At 36.4% G+C, this 20,873-nt stretch overlaps 1 protein-coding gene and 1 pseudogene across 1 annotated transcript; one reads left to right on the forward strand and one right to left on the reverse strand.

The window, feature by feature from the left end:
• Positions 1–6,176: 6,176 nt before the first annotated feature.
• On the reverse strand, positions 6,177–7,111 carry LOC113886421 (annotated as a pseudogene).
• A 9,912-nt stretch (positions 7,112–17,023) lies between these two features.
• Positions 17,024–17,959, forward strand: LOC113886465 (olfactory receptor 143-like). The gene has a single exon (XM_027532670.1). It carries the CDS (start codon positions 17,027–17,029, stop codon positions 17,957–17,959), a length of 933 nt encoding a protein of 310 aa, XP_027388471.1. The 5' UTR covers positions 17,024–17,026.
• The last annotated feature ends 2,914 nt before the right edge of the window (positions 17,960–20,873 follow it).

Below are 20,873 nucleotides of genomic sequence, written 5' to 3' on the forward strand. Positions count from 1 at the left end.
CTGGTTACTTTCATTACCCATGAAAAGTCCCTAACAAGTAGAATAAGTTAATGACACTAATTCTATAAATAAGAGAAATATTGAGGAATAATATAGAGATCTGTCAATGTTAAAAAATTTGCTTAAAATATAGAGTAATAAAAAAAAATCACATTCTGGTTTAAGGTGGCAATCTAGGAAGATCCACAACTCTGACTGCAACAGTATAACTCATATTTTTTTTATCTTTAAACTAAATACATTGAACTATAATTTACATGGATAAAATTCTACATACTAAGAATTTTCTCAATGTCAATATAGGTGAAGTTTTTTTCCAATCTAGGTATGGGAAACCATAGTATTTTAGACCGGAGTGTTCAAGTTCCAGGTACCACTGTATCTCTAGATTTGCTGTGTTGACCCATCAGATAACAAATATACATATTATTTTTTAATGCATGTATGTTGTATGCTTGATAACCAAGAGTTTTGCTTCAAGTATTTTGGGTTTTTGACTTTATTTAATGACTTAAGAAATCAGGTGTTCGCAAGTTATCTTACCTGCACTCGGGTTTGATATAGAAGTTACTCAAGTTCATGCTTCTAAAAATTTGTATAGAAATAATTTAGGATGTCATCAGTTTTATTGCAGATTTTTTTTAAATTTTAAATTTATTTTAATTGGAGGCTAATTACTTTACAATATTGTACTTGTTCTGCCACACATCAACATGAATCCACCACTGGTTCATGTTGCTCCCCATCCTGAACCCCCCTCCCAACTCCCTCCCCGTACCATTCCTCTGGGTCATCCCAGTGCACCAGCCCCAAGGATCCTATATCAAACCTGGACTGGCGATTCGTTTCTTATATTACTATACATGTTTCCATGCCAATCTCCCAAATCATCCCACCCTCTCCCTCTCCCACAGAGCCCAAAAGACTGTTCTATATTTTTGAAGAACTCTTCAAACATAAATTTAATTGATTTTAACTGTTAGAAGTCATATGTAGATAATTGGAGAAAGTAATGAAAAAAGACAGTATGAAATATATATGGCTTCCCATAAATATTTTTTAAAAGAAAATAAGAAAATTGTCAAGGTGTTTCCAGTGTCAGGAACTATCTTATGTCCTGCATATATGGCAATGAAATACATGAATAGGGATAATCTTCATGAACATTACAGTACATTTTGGACAATAAGCACGCAAGTACACACCCGCAACAATAAATGGCATAGTAGGAGGCATACAGGTTTGAGCAATGGTACAAAGCATGAAGGAGATCTTAACTCAGATTGTAAGCTCTGGTAAGGATTTTGAAGTAAGAGAACCATATATCCATACAATATAATAAGCAAAGACTAGCTCTAAAATATCATGTTCATATTATGTCTGATCACAAAAATATTCTTCTGTCAAGTATTTTCATCAGGAAAACACTGACATCTTTATACCTGAGCTGTTGATCAGGGGATTCAGCATGGGCAAAACAATAGTATAAAACACAGAGGACATTTTTCCTTGGTCCATGGATCTCACAGGTGATGGTTTCAGGCACATGAATGCTGTAGACACATAGAAAACAGCAACATCTGAGATGTGGAAGCTGCCTGTGCTCAAGTCTTTGGATCTGCCTCCGTGGAATGAATGTGGATGCTGCTGGAACTGATGAAGATGTAGGAGCTGAAAATGATCAGGATGGAGACAAAGATGTTAAGTACAGCAAAACATAGAACCAGTAATTCATTGAGATAGGTGCTAGATCAGGAGAGCTTGAGGAGGGGAAGAAGATCATAGCAACAATGGTTGAGTGCAGTTCAACTCTGTTCTGTTGCTCAGTCATGTCTAACTCTTTGTGACCCCATGGATAGGGGCAGGCCAGTTTTCCCTGTCCAAAACCAACTCCAGCATCTTACTCAAAATCATGTCCATCGACTTGGTGATGCGATTCAAAAATCTCATACTCTGTCATTCCCTTCTTCTGAATTCAATCTTTACCAGCATCAGAGTCTTTTCCAATGAGTCACTTCTTCACATCAGGTGGCCAAAGTATTGGAATTTCAGCTTCAGCAATAGTCCTTCCAATGAATATTCAGGTCTGATTTCCTTTATGATGGACTGATTGGATCTCCTTGCAGTCCAAGGGACTCGCAAGAGTCTTCTCCAACACCACAGTTCCAAAGCATCAATTCTTTGGCCCTCAGCTTTCTTTATAGCCCAACTCTCACATCCATACATGACTATGGAAAAACCATAGCTTTGACTAGACAGACATTTGTTGGCAAAGTAATGTCTCTGCTTTTTAGTATGCTGTCTAGGTTGGTCACAGCTTTTCTTCCATAGAGCAAGAGACTTTTAATGTCATGGCTGCAGTCACCATCTGCAGTGACTTTCGAGCCCCCAGAAGTAAAGTCTGTCACTGTTTCCCCATCTATTTGCCATGCAGTGATAGGACCAGAGGCCATGATCTTAGTTTTCTGATTGTTGAGCATTAAGCCAACCTTTTCACTCTCCTCTTTTACTTTCATCAAGAGGCTCTTTAGTTCTTCGCTTTCTGCCATAAGGATGGTGTCTTCTGCATATCTGAGGTTATCGATATTTCCCCCAGCAAACTTGTTTCCAACTTGTGCTTCATTCATCCCAGCATTTCTCATGATGTACTCTGCATATAAGTGAAATAAGCAGGCTGACAATATACAGCCTTGATGTACTCCTCCTATTTGGAACCAGTCTGTTGTTCCATGTCCAGTTCTCACTGTTGCTTCCTGACCTGCATATAGGTTTGTCAAGAGGCAGGTCAGGTGGTCTGGTATTCCCATCTCTTTCAGAATTTTCCACAGTTTATTGTGATCCACACAGTCAAAGGCTTTGGCATAGTCAAGAAAGGAGAAATAGATGTTTTTCTGGAACTCCCTTGCTTTTTCAATAATCCAACAGATATTTATCAGTTTGATCTCTGGTTCCTATGACTTTTCTAAATCCAACTTGAACATCTGGAAGTTCATGGTTGACGTACTGTTGAAGCCTGGCTTGGAGAATTTTGAGCATTACTTTACTAGCGTGTTGGACAAGTCCAGTTATTTGGTAGTTAGAGCATTCTTTGGCATGTGTGATATTATTAACATTTAAAACTGTGTCACTTCCCTATTAAAAAAGAATTAGCAGCTCCCTTCACACACAAAAAAAAAGTAAATAAATAAAAATTGACATCTCGTAGCGATCCACACGTGATTCATGAACTGTCTGCTGTCTACTTTGCTGCTGCCGCTGCTTTTCTAGTCTGGTAGAATGATCACTTCATGTGAAGTATGATCTGTTTTTTTCTGGATCTACATAGGCTTTTCTTGTCTAGTGGTCTAGTGGTCTAATGAGACCATTTCCTGTCACTTACCTATGTTTTACTTAGGAGCCTAAGCCCTAGTAATTCAAGGATTTTCCATCAAAACTCTTATTATCTGTCCTCTGTTAATCCATTTGTGCTTGTTGGGAAAAGCACTGGACTAGAAATGTTTCCTATGACAGGAGTTGTGATTGTAACCATCTCCCTTCCTTTATACCCCAGGCTTCCCAGGTGGCTCTAGGGGTAAAGCATCCCCCTGACAATGCAGGAGATAGAGATGTGGGTTTGGGAAGATCCTCTGAAGTAGGAAATGGCACTCCACCACACTATTCTCACCTGGAAAATTCCATCAGGAGAGGAGCCTGGTGGGCTACAGTCCATTGGGCTGCAAAGAGTTGGACACGACTGAGCAAATAAGACTGATGTAAATTAAGTCAAATGATAAATATGAATGTTCTTTGAAAATGATTATCTGCTATTGAATTAATGTTTAATGAAATACAAGGAGGTAAAGTTATATTATGTGGTTCCCCTGTGGCTCAGCAGTAAAGAATCCACTTGCAAATGCAGGAGTCATGCATCTTCCACTGCATTGGGATGATCTTTTGGGAAGATCCTTAGAGAAGGAAATAGAAACCCACTCCAGTATTCCTACTTGGGAAATCCCATGGACAGAAAAGCCTGGCAGGCTACAATCCATGGGGTTGGAAAGAGTTGGATAGAATTTAGTGAGTAAAAAGCAACAAAGTTATATTATATATTTGTCCAATATTTGTATACTATAAGTAAACACTGCAACTTGTTATATTAGGTGAATAGACAGCATACTATTTAAAGGACATTGATATGGCAATAATGAATAGGATGGTTTGAATTAGGAAAAGACAGAAAACAACTGAGCATTTATAATAATATGAGAATTTATAATTATAAGATGTTTAAGAACCACAATCAAAAAGCAATAGTATGAGGGAAAAGAAGAGATGTTTTAAAGAGAACATAACATGAAATGGCAACTGTATAAATTATGGCACAAAAGAGCATTAACATATATCAAGGCTGTATATCGTCACCCTGCTTATTTAACTTATGTGCAGAGTACATGATGCAAAATGCTAAGCTGGATGAAGCACAAGCTGGAATCAAGATTGCCAAGAGAAATATCAATAACCAAAGAAATGCAGATAACACCACTTTTATGCCAGAAAGTGAAGAGGAACTAAAGAGCCTCTTGATGAAAGTAAAGCTGGTTTAAAACTCAACATTGAAAACACTAAGACCATGGCATCTGGACCCATCATTTCATGGAAAATAGATAGGGAAACAATAGAAACAGACAGACTTTATTTTCTTGGGCTCCAAAATCACTGAAGATGGTGACTGCAACCATGAAATTAAAAGATGCTTGCTCCTTGAAAGAAAAGCTATGACCAACCTAGAAAGCATATTAAAAAGTAGAGATATTACTTTGCCAACATTGTCAAACTATGTTTTTTCCAGTAGTCATGTATGGGTGTGAGAGTTGGAGTATAAAGAAAGCTGAGCGCTGAAGAATTGAAGCTTTTGAACTTTGGTGTTGGAGAAGACTCTTGAGAGTCCCTTGGACTGCAAGGGGATCAAACCAGTCAATCCTAAAGGAAATCATTGTTGGATATTCATTGGAAGGAATGATGCTGAAACTGAAGCACGAATACTTTGGACACCTGATGCAAAGAGCTGACTCCTTGGAATAGACTCTGATGCTGGGTAAGATTGAAGGCAGCAGGAGAAAGGGACGACAGAGGATGAGATGGTTGGATGGCATCACCGACTCAATGGACATGAGTTTGAGCAAGCTCCAGGAGTTGGTGATGGACAGGGAAGCCTGGTGTGCTGCAGTCCATGGGGTTGCAACGAGTCAGACACAACTGAGGGACTGAACTGAACATGAATACACAATTCAATAAAGTATGGAACAGAAGAGCATTAACAACATTAAAGTGATATAATCCAGCAGGATTTTTTTCTTTTATGAACAGCTGCTTCATAAATAGTTATAGTGTTATTGGTATAAAGATAAGACAATGTTGTCTGGGCTGCTTTTATAAATATTTACATTTCAATTATAATTTGAATCTCTTTAATGACTGTCTACTGTGAAACCCTGCAATAAATCTCCATCCTTGCAATTGTTGCTTTGACCAATACTGTTTGAAAGATTTTGATTATTTTCATTTTATCAAAGGAAATAAAAGTGAAAATAGCATAGAAGATATCTAGAGAAAAGAAACACAGTCTTATAGGAAAGTGATGATGCTTGACATATAGAAGGGAATTCTCAGGGGGGCATTGGACCTATTCACTATCTTCTTGTGCAAAAGTATCACTTATTATGTTTTCTTTATCATTTATTATGTTTGGGACCATGGCAAAAACACAAATTAAATAACCTTCCATTTCTTCTTTTCAAAGGAAAATAATACTAGAATTTGTTCTGAAGGAATATAGTAAATAAAGATATCCATTTAAAGTACTGGGCATAGTGCTTTATATTTCATAAATCTTGATAATATGCATATTGTGACTTTCACCCTAATCATCATAAGCATTGTTGTTCTTCCTAGATATATTATTATTAAAAAATAAAAGTAAGCTCCTTTAATATTCAAGATTTTTAAAAAATTCTATTATTGTATTTTTCCTTATATAATCATTGAAATGTATGTTCAAAGAAGTAGCCAGGAGAATTTTGGAGATGAGTTATATAGAGAAGTATCAGTAAATTTCCAAAAATTTGAACAATATATCTAATACACTGCGTAGCTCAGCAAACCAAATGACTTCTATGACATCATACTATTGATTCTATTCATATACATTTTCCTGTTTCCAGAATTTTCTTCAGGACAAATTTGACATCCTTATTCCACAGACTGTAAATCAGAGGATTCAGCATGGGAACAATGCAGGTATAAAACACAGAGGACACTTTTCCTTGATCCATGGAACTCACAGATGATGGCTTCAGGTACATGAATGCTGCAGATCCAAAGAAAACAGCAACAGCTAAGATGTGAGAGCTGCAGGTGCTGAAGGCTTTGGACCTGCCCTCAGGGGAGTGATTTGGAGGATGCTGGAGAGGACGAAGAGGTAGCATGTAAGGATGGTTAAGTCAGGAGTCAGGGTGTTAAATGCACTCAAGACTAGAACCAACAATTCATTGACATAGACGCTAGAACAGGATAGCTCCAAGAGTGGAAAGAGATAACAGAAATAATGGTTAACCACATTGTTCTCACAGAAAAGGAGTCTCAACACAAATCCTTTATGGATTGTGGATCCAATGATGACCAAAATATAAACTCCCACTGTGAGGCAGAGGCAGATGTGGTAAGACATGATAACATTTTAAAGCAAGGGATTGCAGATGGCAACATAGCGGTCATATGCTATTGCAGCCAACATGTGACACTCTGAAATAGCTAAAATGCAGAAGAAGTAGAGCTGAATAATGCATTCAGAGTAAGAAATGATGTTCTGCTTTGTCATAAAGTTCACCAGCATTTTGGGGGTAATGACAGTGGGCTGACAGAAGTCAATACAGGACAAATTGCTGAGGAAATAGTACATGGGGGTGTGCAGGTGAGAACTGAGCCCTGTCAGTGTGATCATGTCCAGGTTCTCCACCACCATGACCACATAGATTCCTAGGAAGAGGAGGAAAAGTGACAGCTGGAGTTGTGGCTATTCTGTGACCTCAGAGAGGATGAACTCAGTCACTGAAGAGTGACTTCTAGGGTCCATTATCCTAAGCATAAAAAGAGTAGATGAGTGTACTTTTGTGTTCCTCTATGTGTGTATGTACATATTTATGTGTGAGGAAGAGTAATTCTGGGGAGATCATTAATTTATTCCTCATCAGAAGAAGTTCATAATGTGCTTTATTCCACCTGAGATCTGCTGCTTTAGTGCTCACCTTCTTCCAGCCTGGATCATGATCCAGTAGTTTAGAAACACAACTGCTTAGCAGGCATCATATTTATATCTCAACAGATTTTCCAAGTCCCAGGAAAACCCTGCTCCTATTTCTAATTTGAATACTCTAAGGGAACATAATGGGATGGCATATATTTAAGTCATATATTCCACCCCTGTGACCCTGGGAGCAGTGCACTAAGAATGGTATAGGCAATTTGAGCTTCATGGCTGAAGTACTGGAGGTCAAATAATTATTCATATTTCTAAAATATAATAATGTTTTTTGAAGACAAACTAAGGGTCATTTATGATGTGCTTATTTATTTATTTATTTATTATTATTATTATTTTACTTTACAATATTGTATTGGTTTTGCCATACATCAACATGCATCCGCCACGGGTGTACACATGTACACCATGGGGTCGCAAAGAGTCGACACGACTGAGCGACTTCACTTTCACTTTCTTACTTGCTGTGTGACCTGGGGATAATCCCTTCTATTCTCCAGCTCTCTGAAAAACAAAACTTAAATATCTGCTTTGTTTGAAAACTAAATTAAATGCTGCCTACTTGTTTCTTAGCACAGTTCCTGGTTCTTGGTAATAGGGAGAACAAGATGGCAGAGGAGTAGGTGGATGTGGAGTACTTCTCTCTCCACAGATACATCAGGAATATGACTTCAGACAGAGTGTATGCAGAACACCAGGTGAGAGCCGACAGGAGTACCTGACCAGTGGTAAATAACATGTAGAATCATGCAAAACTTGGTAGGATGAAGAAACTAGGAAGAAAAACAACAGTGTTAGTAGGACTGGATCTGCCCCCTGCAGGTGGGGGAACTGAAGCAGGGGTCTGATCCCCACATTGGGGCAACTGTCTGAGTCAGAGGAGAAACATTTAAGGCTGAGAGTGAAACAGCTGATCTGTGGCAGCCTAAATGGAGACAGTCCTTGTTGTAGCCATACATACCCTAGATGGGGACACAGGTCCCCTAGAAGGTGAAGAAGCTGGGAGCTGGAGTTTAGGAACTGGGGAAATATCCCAGGGCAAAGGCTGCTGTTGACTGTGGAGAAATGGATCGAGGGGATATGATGGAAGATATTGTGCTGGGAAATGCCTGTGGAGGAAAGCCAAGCAGCCATGGAAGCAAGGCCATACTGCTGAGTCATGTGTAGAGGGTGAAGCCATCACCATAGCCTCTCTATCCCCACAGGCCAGCATCCACAGGTGAAAAATAGAGAGGCTGGCTCATTATACCCCTGAGGCACTGAACTACAAGAGTAGGACCCCACCCAGAGTGCTTCTTTAAGTGCCTGACAGGCTGAACAACAGAGAAAGACCCAGGCAATGAAGGCCTCTAAGTGCCTGAATGGGCAGAGCTACAGAGAAAGACTGGCCAAAGAGGCCTTCTGATCGCCAGCTACCAGAGGCTTTAAAAAAGACTCTCATAGGGCCATAACTCCTGAATCAGAGACTGTCCATGTCCCTGCACACTTGGCACCACCACGGTCCCTGCAAGCCAAGCAGCTGTACCACGTTCATGCCCAAACTTCACCCCCTGCCCCGTAATTGTCAATTTTATTGGCACTATGAAATCTAATCACGTTTTTGAGCTTTTTTTTTTTTTTCTCAGCCATATATTTTATTGTTATTACAATTCTCTGCCTCTACATTGGACATTTGCAATTCTGTGGAATTTTTTTTAACTTAATTTTTCATTTTTTAAAACTTATTATTATTTTTTCTACATGTATTCCTTTGCTTTTCATACTGCTCTTTTCCTCTTGCAGTTAATCTTTAATGTATATAAATCTTTCTTACCTACTTCTATTTAACTTTGCATATCTATTCTTTCTTTTCTTTCTTTCCTTTCCTCTCAGCGTATTTGTTAGTTTCTCTTTCATTGCTGTAGTCCCAACTTGGCACCTTGTTTTAGTTTTGTTTACCAGTTTGTGCTTTAGTTAGATTTGCTCTTAACTGGTAGCTATAACTTTTTATTTCCTTTGTTCACCACGTCAATCTACTGTACTTTAGTTGGACCATTTTGATTTTGCTTATGGGTGTATATTCTATTAATTTAATCATTATTTGCCTGATTTTGTAACTGCAATTTGCCTGGGATTGATCTTTGGTTTCTCACTTTTGGGTATTTGCTTTAATCTCACATAATACTCCATCCCAGGTATGGAGGAGACTGGTTGGCTGCCGTCTATGGGGTCACACAGAGTCAGACACGACAGAAGTGTCTTAGCAGCAGCAATGCCATAACAAAGCACTTGGGGAATCTTCATTCCTGACTGAAGATAAAGCCCTGAGACTTTGGAGTGGGAGCACTGACTCCAAGACCCTAGATTACCAAAGACCTAATGCTAGGAAGTATCAAATAATGAGAACTCACACTAAGGAAACCTCTAGAATATGAGACCCAGCATCACTAAGCCACCAGTAGCACCCTGTGCAGGACTCCTCATTTAAACAAAAAAAAAAAACAAAAACAAAACAAAAATACAAACCCAGCAATCAACAGACAGGATTATCACCTCATTCAGCCTTGCCCATCAGAGGAAAAACAAGCAAACAAAAAGAAAAGTCAGCACAAATCTCACCCTATACAGAGCTTACATAAACCACTGGAAGGTGGTTATTTAGAAGGGCAGAAACCAAAAGGAAGAACAAACTCAAACTTGAAGCCTGGGAAAAAGGAGACCTAAAATGCAATAAGTTAAAAAAAAAAAAGTAAAATGAAAACACAGAGAAATACTACACAAATGAAGGAACAAATTAGACACAGAAGTTCAAATAAATGAAGAGTAAATAGGCAAACTACCTGAAAAAGAATTCAGAATAATTATACTAAAGATAATCAAAAACCTTGAAAACAGAATGGAGAAAATACAAGAATCAATTAACAAAGATGTAGAAGAATAAAAGAATAAATGTACAGACACAAGCAACATAACTACTGGTTAAAAATACTCTCGGAGGAATCAATAGCAGAATATCTGAAGCAGAAGAAGGAATCAGTGAGCTGGAAGATAAAATGGTGACAATAATTTCCAAGGAGCAGAATAAAGTAAAAAGAATGGAAAGAACTTAGGATAATCTCAGAGACCTCTGGGACAATATCAAACACAGCAATATTGGAATTATAGGGGTCCAAGAAGAAGAAGAGAACAATAAAGGGTATGAAAACACTTTTGAAGATATTATAGTTGAAAATTTTCCCAGGATGGGAAAGGAAATAGTCAATCAATTCAAGAGACACAAAGAGTCCCATACAGGATAAACCCAGGAAAAACACACCAAGGTACATACTAATAAAACTACCAAAGACTAAACACAAAGAAAGAATAGTAAAAGCTGCAAGGGAAAAGCACCAAGTAACATACAAAGGAAACCCCATATGTTTAACAGCTGATATTTCCACAGAAACTCTTCAGGCCAGAAGGGAATGTCAGGATATATTTAAAGTACTGAAAGGGAAAAAGCTACAACCAAGATTACTCTACCTAGCAAGGATCTCATTCAAAACTGATGGAGAAATCAAAAGCTTTTCAGACAAACACAAGTTAGGAGAATTCAGTACTAACTACCAAACCAGCTTTACAACACATGTTAAAGGAACTTAAATAGTCAAGAAATACAAGAGAACAAAAAGATCTACAAAATCAACACCAAATAATTAAGACAATGACAATAGGAATATATATATATATCAACAATTACTTTAAATGTAAATGGATTAAATGTTCCAACCAAAAGACACAGACTGGTTGAATGGATACAAAAACACGACCAACACATATGCTGTCTACAAGAAACCCACCACAGATCAAAAGACACATATAGACTGAAAGTGAGAGGGTGGAAAAATATATTCCATGCAAATGGGAAGCAAAAGAAAACTGGAGTGGCAATCCTCATATCAGACAAAATAGACTTTAAAATAAAGATTACAAGAGATAAGACAGGATATTATATAATGATAAAGTGACTAACGCAAGAGAAAGACATAACAATTATAAATATCTATGCACCCAACACAGAAGCACCTCAATACATAAGACAAACACTAACAGAGATAAAAAGGAGTAATTGACAGTAACACAAAAATGGAAGGTGACTTTAACAGCTCACTCACACCAATGGATAGATCATCAAAACAGAAAATTAAAAAAAAAAAAAAAAAACTAAAATTAAAAAACACAAACACATGGAGATTAGACAATATGTTTCTAAATAACCAATATGTTACTAAAGTAATCAAAAGAGAAATCAAAAAATTTATAGAAACAAATGACAATAAAAACACTACAACTCAAAACCTATGCAGTGAAACAGTTCTAAGAGGGGAGTTTATTGAAATACAATCCTACCTCAAGAAACAAGAAAAACATTGAATAGACAATCTAATTTTACAGCTAAAACAACTGGAAAAAGAACAACAAAAACCCAAAATTAGTAGAAGGAAAGTAATCATAAAGATCAGAGCAAAAATAAATGAAAAAGAAATAAAAGAAACATTAGTAAAGCTTACTAAAACTATAATTTGGTTCTTTGAGAAGATAAACAAAATTGACAAATATTTAGCGAGACTCATCAAGAAAAAAAAAAGGAGAGAACAATCAATTCAAGAAAATTGGAAATGAAAAAGGGGAGGTTACAATAGACAATGCAGAAATAAAAATGATTATAAAAGACTATTATGAACAACTATATGGGAATAAAATGGATAACCTGGAAGAAATAGACAAATTCTTAGAAAAGTTCAATCTTCCAAGACTGAACTAGGAATAAATAGAAATTATGAGCAACCCAATTACAAACACTGAAATTGAAGTTGTGATAAAAAAAATAAAAAAAACTCCCAAAAAACAAAAGCCCAGGATCAGATGGCTTCACGGGAGGATTCTATCAAACATTTAGAGAAGAGCTACTACCTATCCTTCTAAAACTCTTTCAAAAAATTGCAGAGGAAGGAACACTTCCAAACTCATTTTACGAGGTCACCATCACCCTGATATCAAACCCGAAATAAAAAAAATATTTTGATACCAAAATAAAAAAAAGAAAGCTACAGGCCAATATCACTGATAAACATAGATGCAAAATCCTCAACAAAATTTTTGCAAACAGAATTCAGCAACACATCAAAACGTTCATACACCATGATTAAGTTGGGATGCAAGAATTCTTCAATATACTCAAATCAATCAATGTGATACCCCATATTAACAAATTGAAAGATAAAAACCATATGATAATCTCAATAGATGCAGAAAAAGCCTTTGACAAAATTCAGCACCCATTTATGATTAAAACTCTTCACAAAATGGTCAGAGAAGGAACCTATCTCAAAATAGTAAATAAGCTGAAATTACTGAAATAAGCCTTTCAGCAAACAGTATTCTCTAGTGAAAAGCTGAATGCATTGCACCTAAGATCAGGAACAAGATAAAGTTGTCCACTTTCCCTGCTATTATTCTTCATAGTTCTGGAAGTCATAGCTGCAGCAATCAGAGAATAAAGATTAACAAAAGGAATCCATATAAGAAAAGAAGAAGTAAAGCTCTCATGGTTTGCAGATATCATGATACTGAACATTGTAAACCCTAAAGGTAGTATTAGGAAAATTACTAGAGCTAATCAGTGAATTTAGCAAAGTTGCAGGATACAAAATCAATACACAGAAATCACCTGTATTTCTATATGTATATATATATATATATATATATATATATATATATATATATATAAACAATGAAAAATCAGAAAGACAAATTAAAGAATCAATCCCATTCACCATTGCAACAAAAATAATTAAATATCTAGGAATAAACTTGCCTAATGTAATAAAAGAACTATACATTCTAAATTATAAGATACTGATGAAAGAAATCCAAGACGTCATAAACAGATGAAGAGATATTCCACATTCCTTGGTAGGAAGAATCAATATTGTGAAAATGACTACTACCAAATGCAATCTACAGATGCAATGTGATACCTATCAAATTACCAAAGACATTTTTCACAGAACTAGAACAAAAAATTTTCACAATTCATATGGGAACACAAAAGACCCTGGATAGCAAAAGCAGTCTTGAGAAAGAAGAACAAAGCTGGAGGAATCAACCTTCCTGACTTCAGATTATATTAAAAAGCTACAGTCATCAAGACAGTATGGTACTGGCACAAAAACAGAATATAGACTAATGGAAAATGATATAAAATAATAATAATAATAAAAAAGTGGGGAAAAGAACTAAACAGACATTTCTCCAAAGACATACAGATGGCTACCAAACACATGAAAAGATGCTCAACATCACTCATTACTTGTGAAATACAAATCAAAAGTACAATGAAATATCACCACAGACCAGTCAGAATGGCCATCATCAGAAAGTCTGCAAACAATAAATGCTGGATAGGGTGTGGAGAAAAGGGAATGCTCTTGCACTGTTGATGGGAATGTAATTTGATATAGCCACTATGGAAGATGGTATGGAGATTCCTTAAAAAACTAGGAATAAAACCGCCATATGATCCAGCCATCCCACTCCTAGGCATATACCCTGAGGAAACCAAACTTGAAAAAGACACAAGTATTCCATTGTTTATTGCAGCACTATTTACAATAGCTAGAACATGGAAGCAATCTAGATGTCCATCAACAGACGAATGGATAAAGAAGTTGTGGTATATATACAGATTGGAATATTACTCAGCCATTAAATGGAATGCATTTGAATCAGTTCTAATGAGTTGAATGAACTTAGAGCCTGTTATACAGAATGAAGTAAGTCAGAAAGAGAAAGATAAATGTAATATTCTAACACATGTATACAGAATCTAGAAAAATGGTACAGAAGAATGTATTTACAGGAAAGCAATGGAGAAACAGACATAGAGAATAGACTTACAGACATGGACAGAAGGGAGGAGAGGGTGAGATGTATGGAAAGAGCAACATGGAAGCTTATATTACCATATGTGAAATAGATAGCCAGTGGGGATTTGATGAATGACTCAGGAAACTCAAACAGGGTCTCTGTATCAATCTAGAAGGTTGGGATGAGGAGGGAGATTCCAAAGGGAGGGGATATATGTATACCTTTGGCTGATCCATGTTGAGTTTGACAGGAAACAACAAAATTCTGTAAAGCAATTATCTTTCAATTAAAAACAAACAAACAAAAAAGAAGTAACTGGATATTCAGATATTCCTACTTCTCCATGTAGTAAGTTAACCGCTGCCATTATCACCCAGTAAAATCTAGAGATTTATTCCTTAAAAACGCTCAAACACTCTCCAAATTAGGCAATTACCTGCACATTTGAGGGAGGCTTTACCAAACTGAAAAACAGGCATGAAAGCAGAAATTTAAGGAATGTTAACATCATTAACCTTCTTCCTCCTCTTAGAGACTGTTGAACATACAGAAGAGAATTTACCAAGGCTGGAGAAGAAGTCAGAGGAAAATCTGGGAAAGTCTTTGGAATAAAAAGAAAAACAAGAAAGAATATGGAAATAAAAGCAATCATTAAAGAACCACTAGAAAAAAAAATAAATAAAAGCAATCATTAGCAAGATGGATTCACTATGATTAGTGCTTAAATGGTATTAATAACGTACCTCAAGAATATTGATCTCACCTAATTTATGTTGAAAATCATATAGGTATGAATTAGGGATGGAGAACAGGAAGAGAAAGAGGGATATTTGTGTGTATTTGTGTGTGTGTGTGTGTTTGTTTCAGTGAGCATCTGTACAGTGATGATGAGCAGGTGACAGTGATACCTATTGTCAAATTCCATAGGGATCCACATTAGAAAACTCTTAGAGTAATTGAAATTTGAGATGAAGAGACACTGCAGAAGCTATGTAAGTGAGAAGAAAGGCCAAAATTTTCAAGGAGATGGATTCTCTGGGTTCTTGAAGACCAGATGAAAATGATGAGTGAGAATTGCTTATGCTTCATTCATGGATTCATTGTTTGGAGATTGGTGAAAATAGCTTTGAAAAGTATAACCCAGAAGACCAGCAGTGGAAACTGTAAGAAAATGCTGAATTCAATTTGGGGCACATTGAGCTGGAGGGACATAAGTAGAAATAAGAGAGAATTGTCTCAAAGGCCATTATGTTATAAGACCAGGTATAAGTAAACATCAGTCAACAATTCTTAAACACAGGTTTTTGCTACTGAGGGAACGTATGACAGTGTCTGGAGAACATTTTCATTTTCACAATTGGTGATGGGGAACATATGACAGTGTCTGGAGAACATTTTCATTTTCACAATTGGTGATGGGGAGACACTAATGGGTTGCAGAAAGGGATGATTTGCATCCTGTAATACACAGGATCATCCTGCCAAAATTATCTAGACCAAAATGTCAGTAGTGCCAGATTTCATTCGAGCCAAGTTGAGAAATCCTGATATTATGAATACAGTTGGGGAGAAGTGCCAACATTTCTCAATCTCTTATTACATTTTGTGTGACATAACTCATTTAACCCTCAAAATGGTCCTACGAGATAGCTCACTTGCAAGTCTCATTTTATAAATATACATATATCTGTCTACCTATATATATGCAAGGATCAGACAGATTATATCATTGTCTATAGTCTCACAATTAAGAAGTTTAACTTCAAGAATTAAACTTTAGGGGCACACTAATAGTCTCATAACCATTTTGCTGCACTTCTTTACAGAGATGAAATCCATAAGCAAGAAAATGCTAAAGCTATGATATACTAATGCAATCCTAGAGATGCTAGGAAAGTGCTAACCATGGCAAGTAATCATGCCCCAGATGTTCCTTTTAAGAACTGGGCATAAGTTCCAGGAGATGATGAAGAAGTGAATATTAGCTCACACACCCATCTTCTTTGGGGACTAAGAATTCTTATTGTGAAACTGTAAATTGAGTAGAACATTGTGTCCCAAAAGATCAATGACACAGGGTGGAAACACAGACTCATTAATTTCCACCCTCAGTGGGCTCATTTAACTCGAAAGGAAATCTCAAGGGAGAGAATAATTTTCTGTTTTTCTTCTCAACTTTCCCAGAAAGACAAGGAATGGGATAGATTCCCATTTGCATCACCTGATTGTTTTGGAGATCCTATGAGGTTGCTTTCCTCTTTGCAAATGAAGAAGACCTTCTGGAAAAATTCTCAAATTTATGGCCTGTTCTGTAGCATGTCAAAGACTGAGGACCACAGCAATGGATACTGACTCATTCATTGTCAGAAACTTTGAACCTCATGGAACGTAGGGCAGAAGGAGCCTTAAGGTTCAGTGGCAGTGAGCCATCGAGGAAAAAGCAGGTGAATGTTGAATTGCCTTTGTCTCAATTCCCCTCAAACCTCAAACTATATAAATGAAGGTTTTGGGGAACACTGACTGTTTATTGCTGTTTTCAGCCCTTATCTTGAACAGAGCCTGGAGAGAGGCAGGAACGTTGTGCAGAGACACTGAGAGTCTATCTGCATTTGTTCAGCACAGAGACAAACAAAAGGAGTTAAGGGCAGAAAGAAGAAAATGAGAAATCTGCAGTAATAATCATCAGAAGTCTTGTATTTTGAATGCTTTGCTGAGACAACCCTGGGGTTATAAACCAAGAGATCCAGCTCTCACTCTGGAGACAAAGAGGGAAGTTCCATTAAGTTCCCTTGTTAATCTCACTTTCTGCCCCTGTTCCTCTAGACCACGACTGTGGAGTAAATGACTATGGAAAATACCTCCTCCGTGAGTGAGTTTATCCTTATGGGATTGACAGACCAACCTAAACTCCAGCTACCCCTGTTTTCTCTGTTTCTGCTGAACTACCTGGTCACTGTGGTGGGCAATTTATTCTTGATGATTCTAATTTGTTTAAATTCACACCTGCACACACCCATGTACTTTTATCTCTTCAATCTGTCCTTCATTGATCTCTGTTACTCATCTGTCTTTACTCCCAAAATGCTAATTAGCTTTATTTCCAACAGGAATGTCATCTCCTTTACAGGATGTATGTCTCAGCTGTTTTTCTTCTGCTTTTTTGTCAACTCTGAGTGCTATGTGTTGACAGCGATGGCCTATGATCGCTATGTGGCCATCTGTAAGCCCTTGCTGTATACAGTGGCCATGTCCCCTCAGGTGTGTTCTCAGCTGATGTCTGGTTCATATGTGATGGGTTTTGCTGGGGCCATAGTCCACACAGGATCTATGATGAGGCTGATATTTTGTGATTCCAATATAATTAACCACTACCTGTGTGACATCTTCCCACTGCTCCAGCTCTCCTGCAGCAGCACATATGCCAATGAGATTGTGGTTTCTGCTGTTGTGGGAACAGTTGTCATATTATCTAGCCTCATTATCTTTATTTCTTATGCTTTGATTCTTTTCAATATCCTTCATATACCATCATCTAAAGGTTGGTCCAAAGCCTTGAGCACCTGTGGTTCCCACATTACAACAGTTAGTCTATTCTATGGATTTGGGCTGCTCACTCATGTCAAGCTACCATCTTCTGGGTTTGTGGATCAGGGAAAGTTTTTCACAGTGTTTTCCACCAATGTGGTACCCATGCTGAACCCTCTCATTTATAGCCTCAGGAACAAGGATGTCAAAATTGCTGTGAAAAAAATCCTGAAGAGAATTACAAACTGAACCAAGTCATTTATATTTCTTTGCCTTTTTTCTTTTCTCTGCTCGACTTTATCCTGTTTCTCCCATTCTTTTTTCATATCATTTGTCTTTCTAATGTCTTCTTGACAGAACTTTATCTCTAATGTCTGAGGTCTTTTCTTCTCTTGCCACATAATGTAACTCTGTGAACCTATTCTTTGCCTGAAGAATCATCCTCAGCCCTAAGTGATCCAATACCACTTGCAGACAAGGGACCAATAACCTTTCCCATCTAATGATAAAACTCTTATTTTCCTTATGCGTCATTCTCATCCAAGGTAAGCTATGGGTGTCTGTTCAGTCTAACCAATTCTTTTCTTTCTTGCTTTCCTTACACGGAGCCCTTTGCTATTTCAATAGTATCTTTACTTACCATTGCATTCAAACAGAAATGTAATGACAAAAATGTGGACATGGTAAAGTTGTAAAAATTTCCCCAAAATTTCAGGATTCTTTTAGTAATATCTCCTGTTTTATATTTTATATGCAACATAGGTAAAGAAATTGAATAGTTTGTTGAACCAGCCATAGTTCTTTCTTTTATTCTTGAAGATACTTGAATAAGCTACAGTATTCTACTCACCTTTCTGAATCCAGACCAATAACATATACCTCTTTTTATTGTATTGGTCAGTTGATATGTTGTCATAAATATAATTGAAATTGTCATCAACTTGTCCATTTATCTGTGGGTTGTAATTGTGATTAAATTTACACAGTGATATTTTTGGCTACAGAATATGTTATCAAGTGTTTGGTCAGAATTTGCTGTCTCACTGTGCAAGGAGGCCTCCCCTTTGCAAAGGAAGATGTATTTCCCACTTTCCAAAGCAAAGCAAAAATATCTGGCAGAAACCTTGTTCTATTGTGATGTATTCTATTAATTTGTAAATTTCACTCATTCCTTTTGTCTGTTAGATGAAAAATTAAATCTGTAGTTAATGTGTGTCAGAATTTTATAAATGGTCTTAAAATACAAGTCTCATTTTTTTTCTTTTTTTTGGGGGGGGCGGGGGGGAGGCTGAGTAAATAGTTGTCTTACTTGCTCAGAATCACACAGCTAAAAATGCAGAGACCAGTCTTTAACCCACTGTTCACCTCATGAAAGCATGGAAGGAAAGAAAAGCTGTGAAGGGACAGAGAGAACATCTGGAGAGTTGTTTCTGAAAGAGCTTCAAAATGGGAATTTTCCATTATGAATGTATCTCAAAAAAACTAAAAATAGAAATACAATATATCCCAGCAGTTCCACTCCTGGGTATATATTTGAAAAATATGTGTATGATATTTCAAAAAGATCTCTGTACTTCAATGTTTATAGCAGCATTATCTATCATTGCCAAGATCTGGGAGCAACTGATAAATGTTCAACAGATGAATAGATAAGATGTGGTGAATATATACAATGGAGTATTACTCATCCATCAAAAGCATGAAAATTTCCCATTTACAGCAAAGTGGATGGACTTGGAGGGTATTATGCTAAGTGGAGTAAGTCAGGGAAAAAAGGACAAAGATGATATCACTTATATGTGAAGTCAGAAAACTGTAAAAAAATTAGTGAATATAGCAAAAGAAACACAGACTTACTGATGTAGAGAACAAATTTATGTTTACCTGTGGGGAAAAGGAAGTGGGAAGAGGATAAAGGGATAGGTGATTAAGAGGTATAAATTATTATGCATAAAATAAGCTATAAGGATATATTGCACAACAGAGAAGATATAGCTAAGATATTTATAATAACTAAATGGAAAATAACCTCTAAGAATTGTGAATCACTATATTGTACAATTGTAACTCATATAATATTGTACATCAACTACAATAAAATAAATTAAAAAAAGGGGTTTTGGGTAATTGATATTTCATTCATACAACCAATGGAAAAATTACATTCCAGAAACAAGTACACATTTACATTAGGATTTTTAAGATTTATTTGGAAATGTTATCTAGTAGATAAAATCATCACAATACAGCTTTAAATATAAGAATATTTTCAGTTTTAGATAATTTATGTTAATATGATAAAGGTTGAAAATACCTATTTTTCTTACTTTATCATCAAACATAACAGGCATGCTAGAATGCTCACTGAACATTCATTTATGGTTTAATAAATAATTTAAAATTTAAATTAATATCTACAAAGGTCATGAAATGTTTCCAACATAGTTTATTCAGTACTTACAGCTATATTTTCCCCCATGTGCATTTGTTCTCAAAATCTAGCTAAATGACATGAGATAGATAAGTTTTAAAATAGCTTATTTAGTAATTTTCTGGTGGAGTTTTTAGGATTTTCTATGTAGAGGATCGTGTCATCTGCAAATAGTGAGAGTTTTACTTCTTCTTTTCCAATTTGGATTCCTTTTATTTCTTTTTCTGCTCTGATTGCTGTGGCCAAAACTTCCAGAACTATGTTGAATAGTAGTGGTGAAAGTGGACACCCTTGTCTTGTTCCTGACTTTAGGGGAAATGCTTTCAATTTTTCACCATTGAGGATAATGGTTTCTGTAGGCTTGACATATATAGCTTTTATTATGTTGACGTATGTTCCTTCTATTCCTGCTTTCTGGAGAGTTTTTTTCATAAATGGATGTTGAATTTTGTCAAAGGTTTTCTCTGCATCTTTTGAGATAATCATATGGCTTTTATTTTTCAATTTGTTAATGTGATGTATTACATTGATTGATTTGTGGATATTGAAGAATCCTTGCATCCCTGGGATAAAGCCCACTTGGTCATGATGTACGATCTTTTTAATGTGTTGTTGGATTCTGATTTATAGAATTTTGTTAAGGATTTTTGCATATATGTTCATCAGTGATATTGGCCTGTAATTTTCTTTTTTTGTGGCATCTTTGTCAGGTTTTGGTATTAGGGTGATGGT

Source organism: Bos indicus x Bos taurus, chromosome 29 (assembly GCF_003369695.1).
Source record: "Bos indicus x Bos taurus breed Angus x Brahman F1 hybrid chromosome 29, Bos_hybrid_MaternalHap_v2.0, whole genome shotgun sequence".
NCBI lineage: Eukaryota > Metazoa > Chordata > Mammalia > Artiodactyla > Bovidae > Bos > Bos indicus x Bos taurus.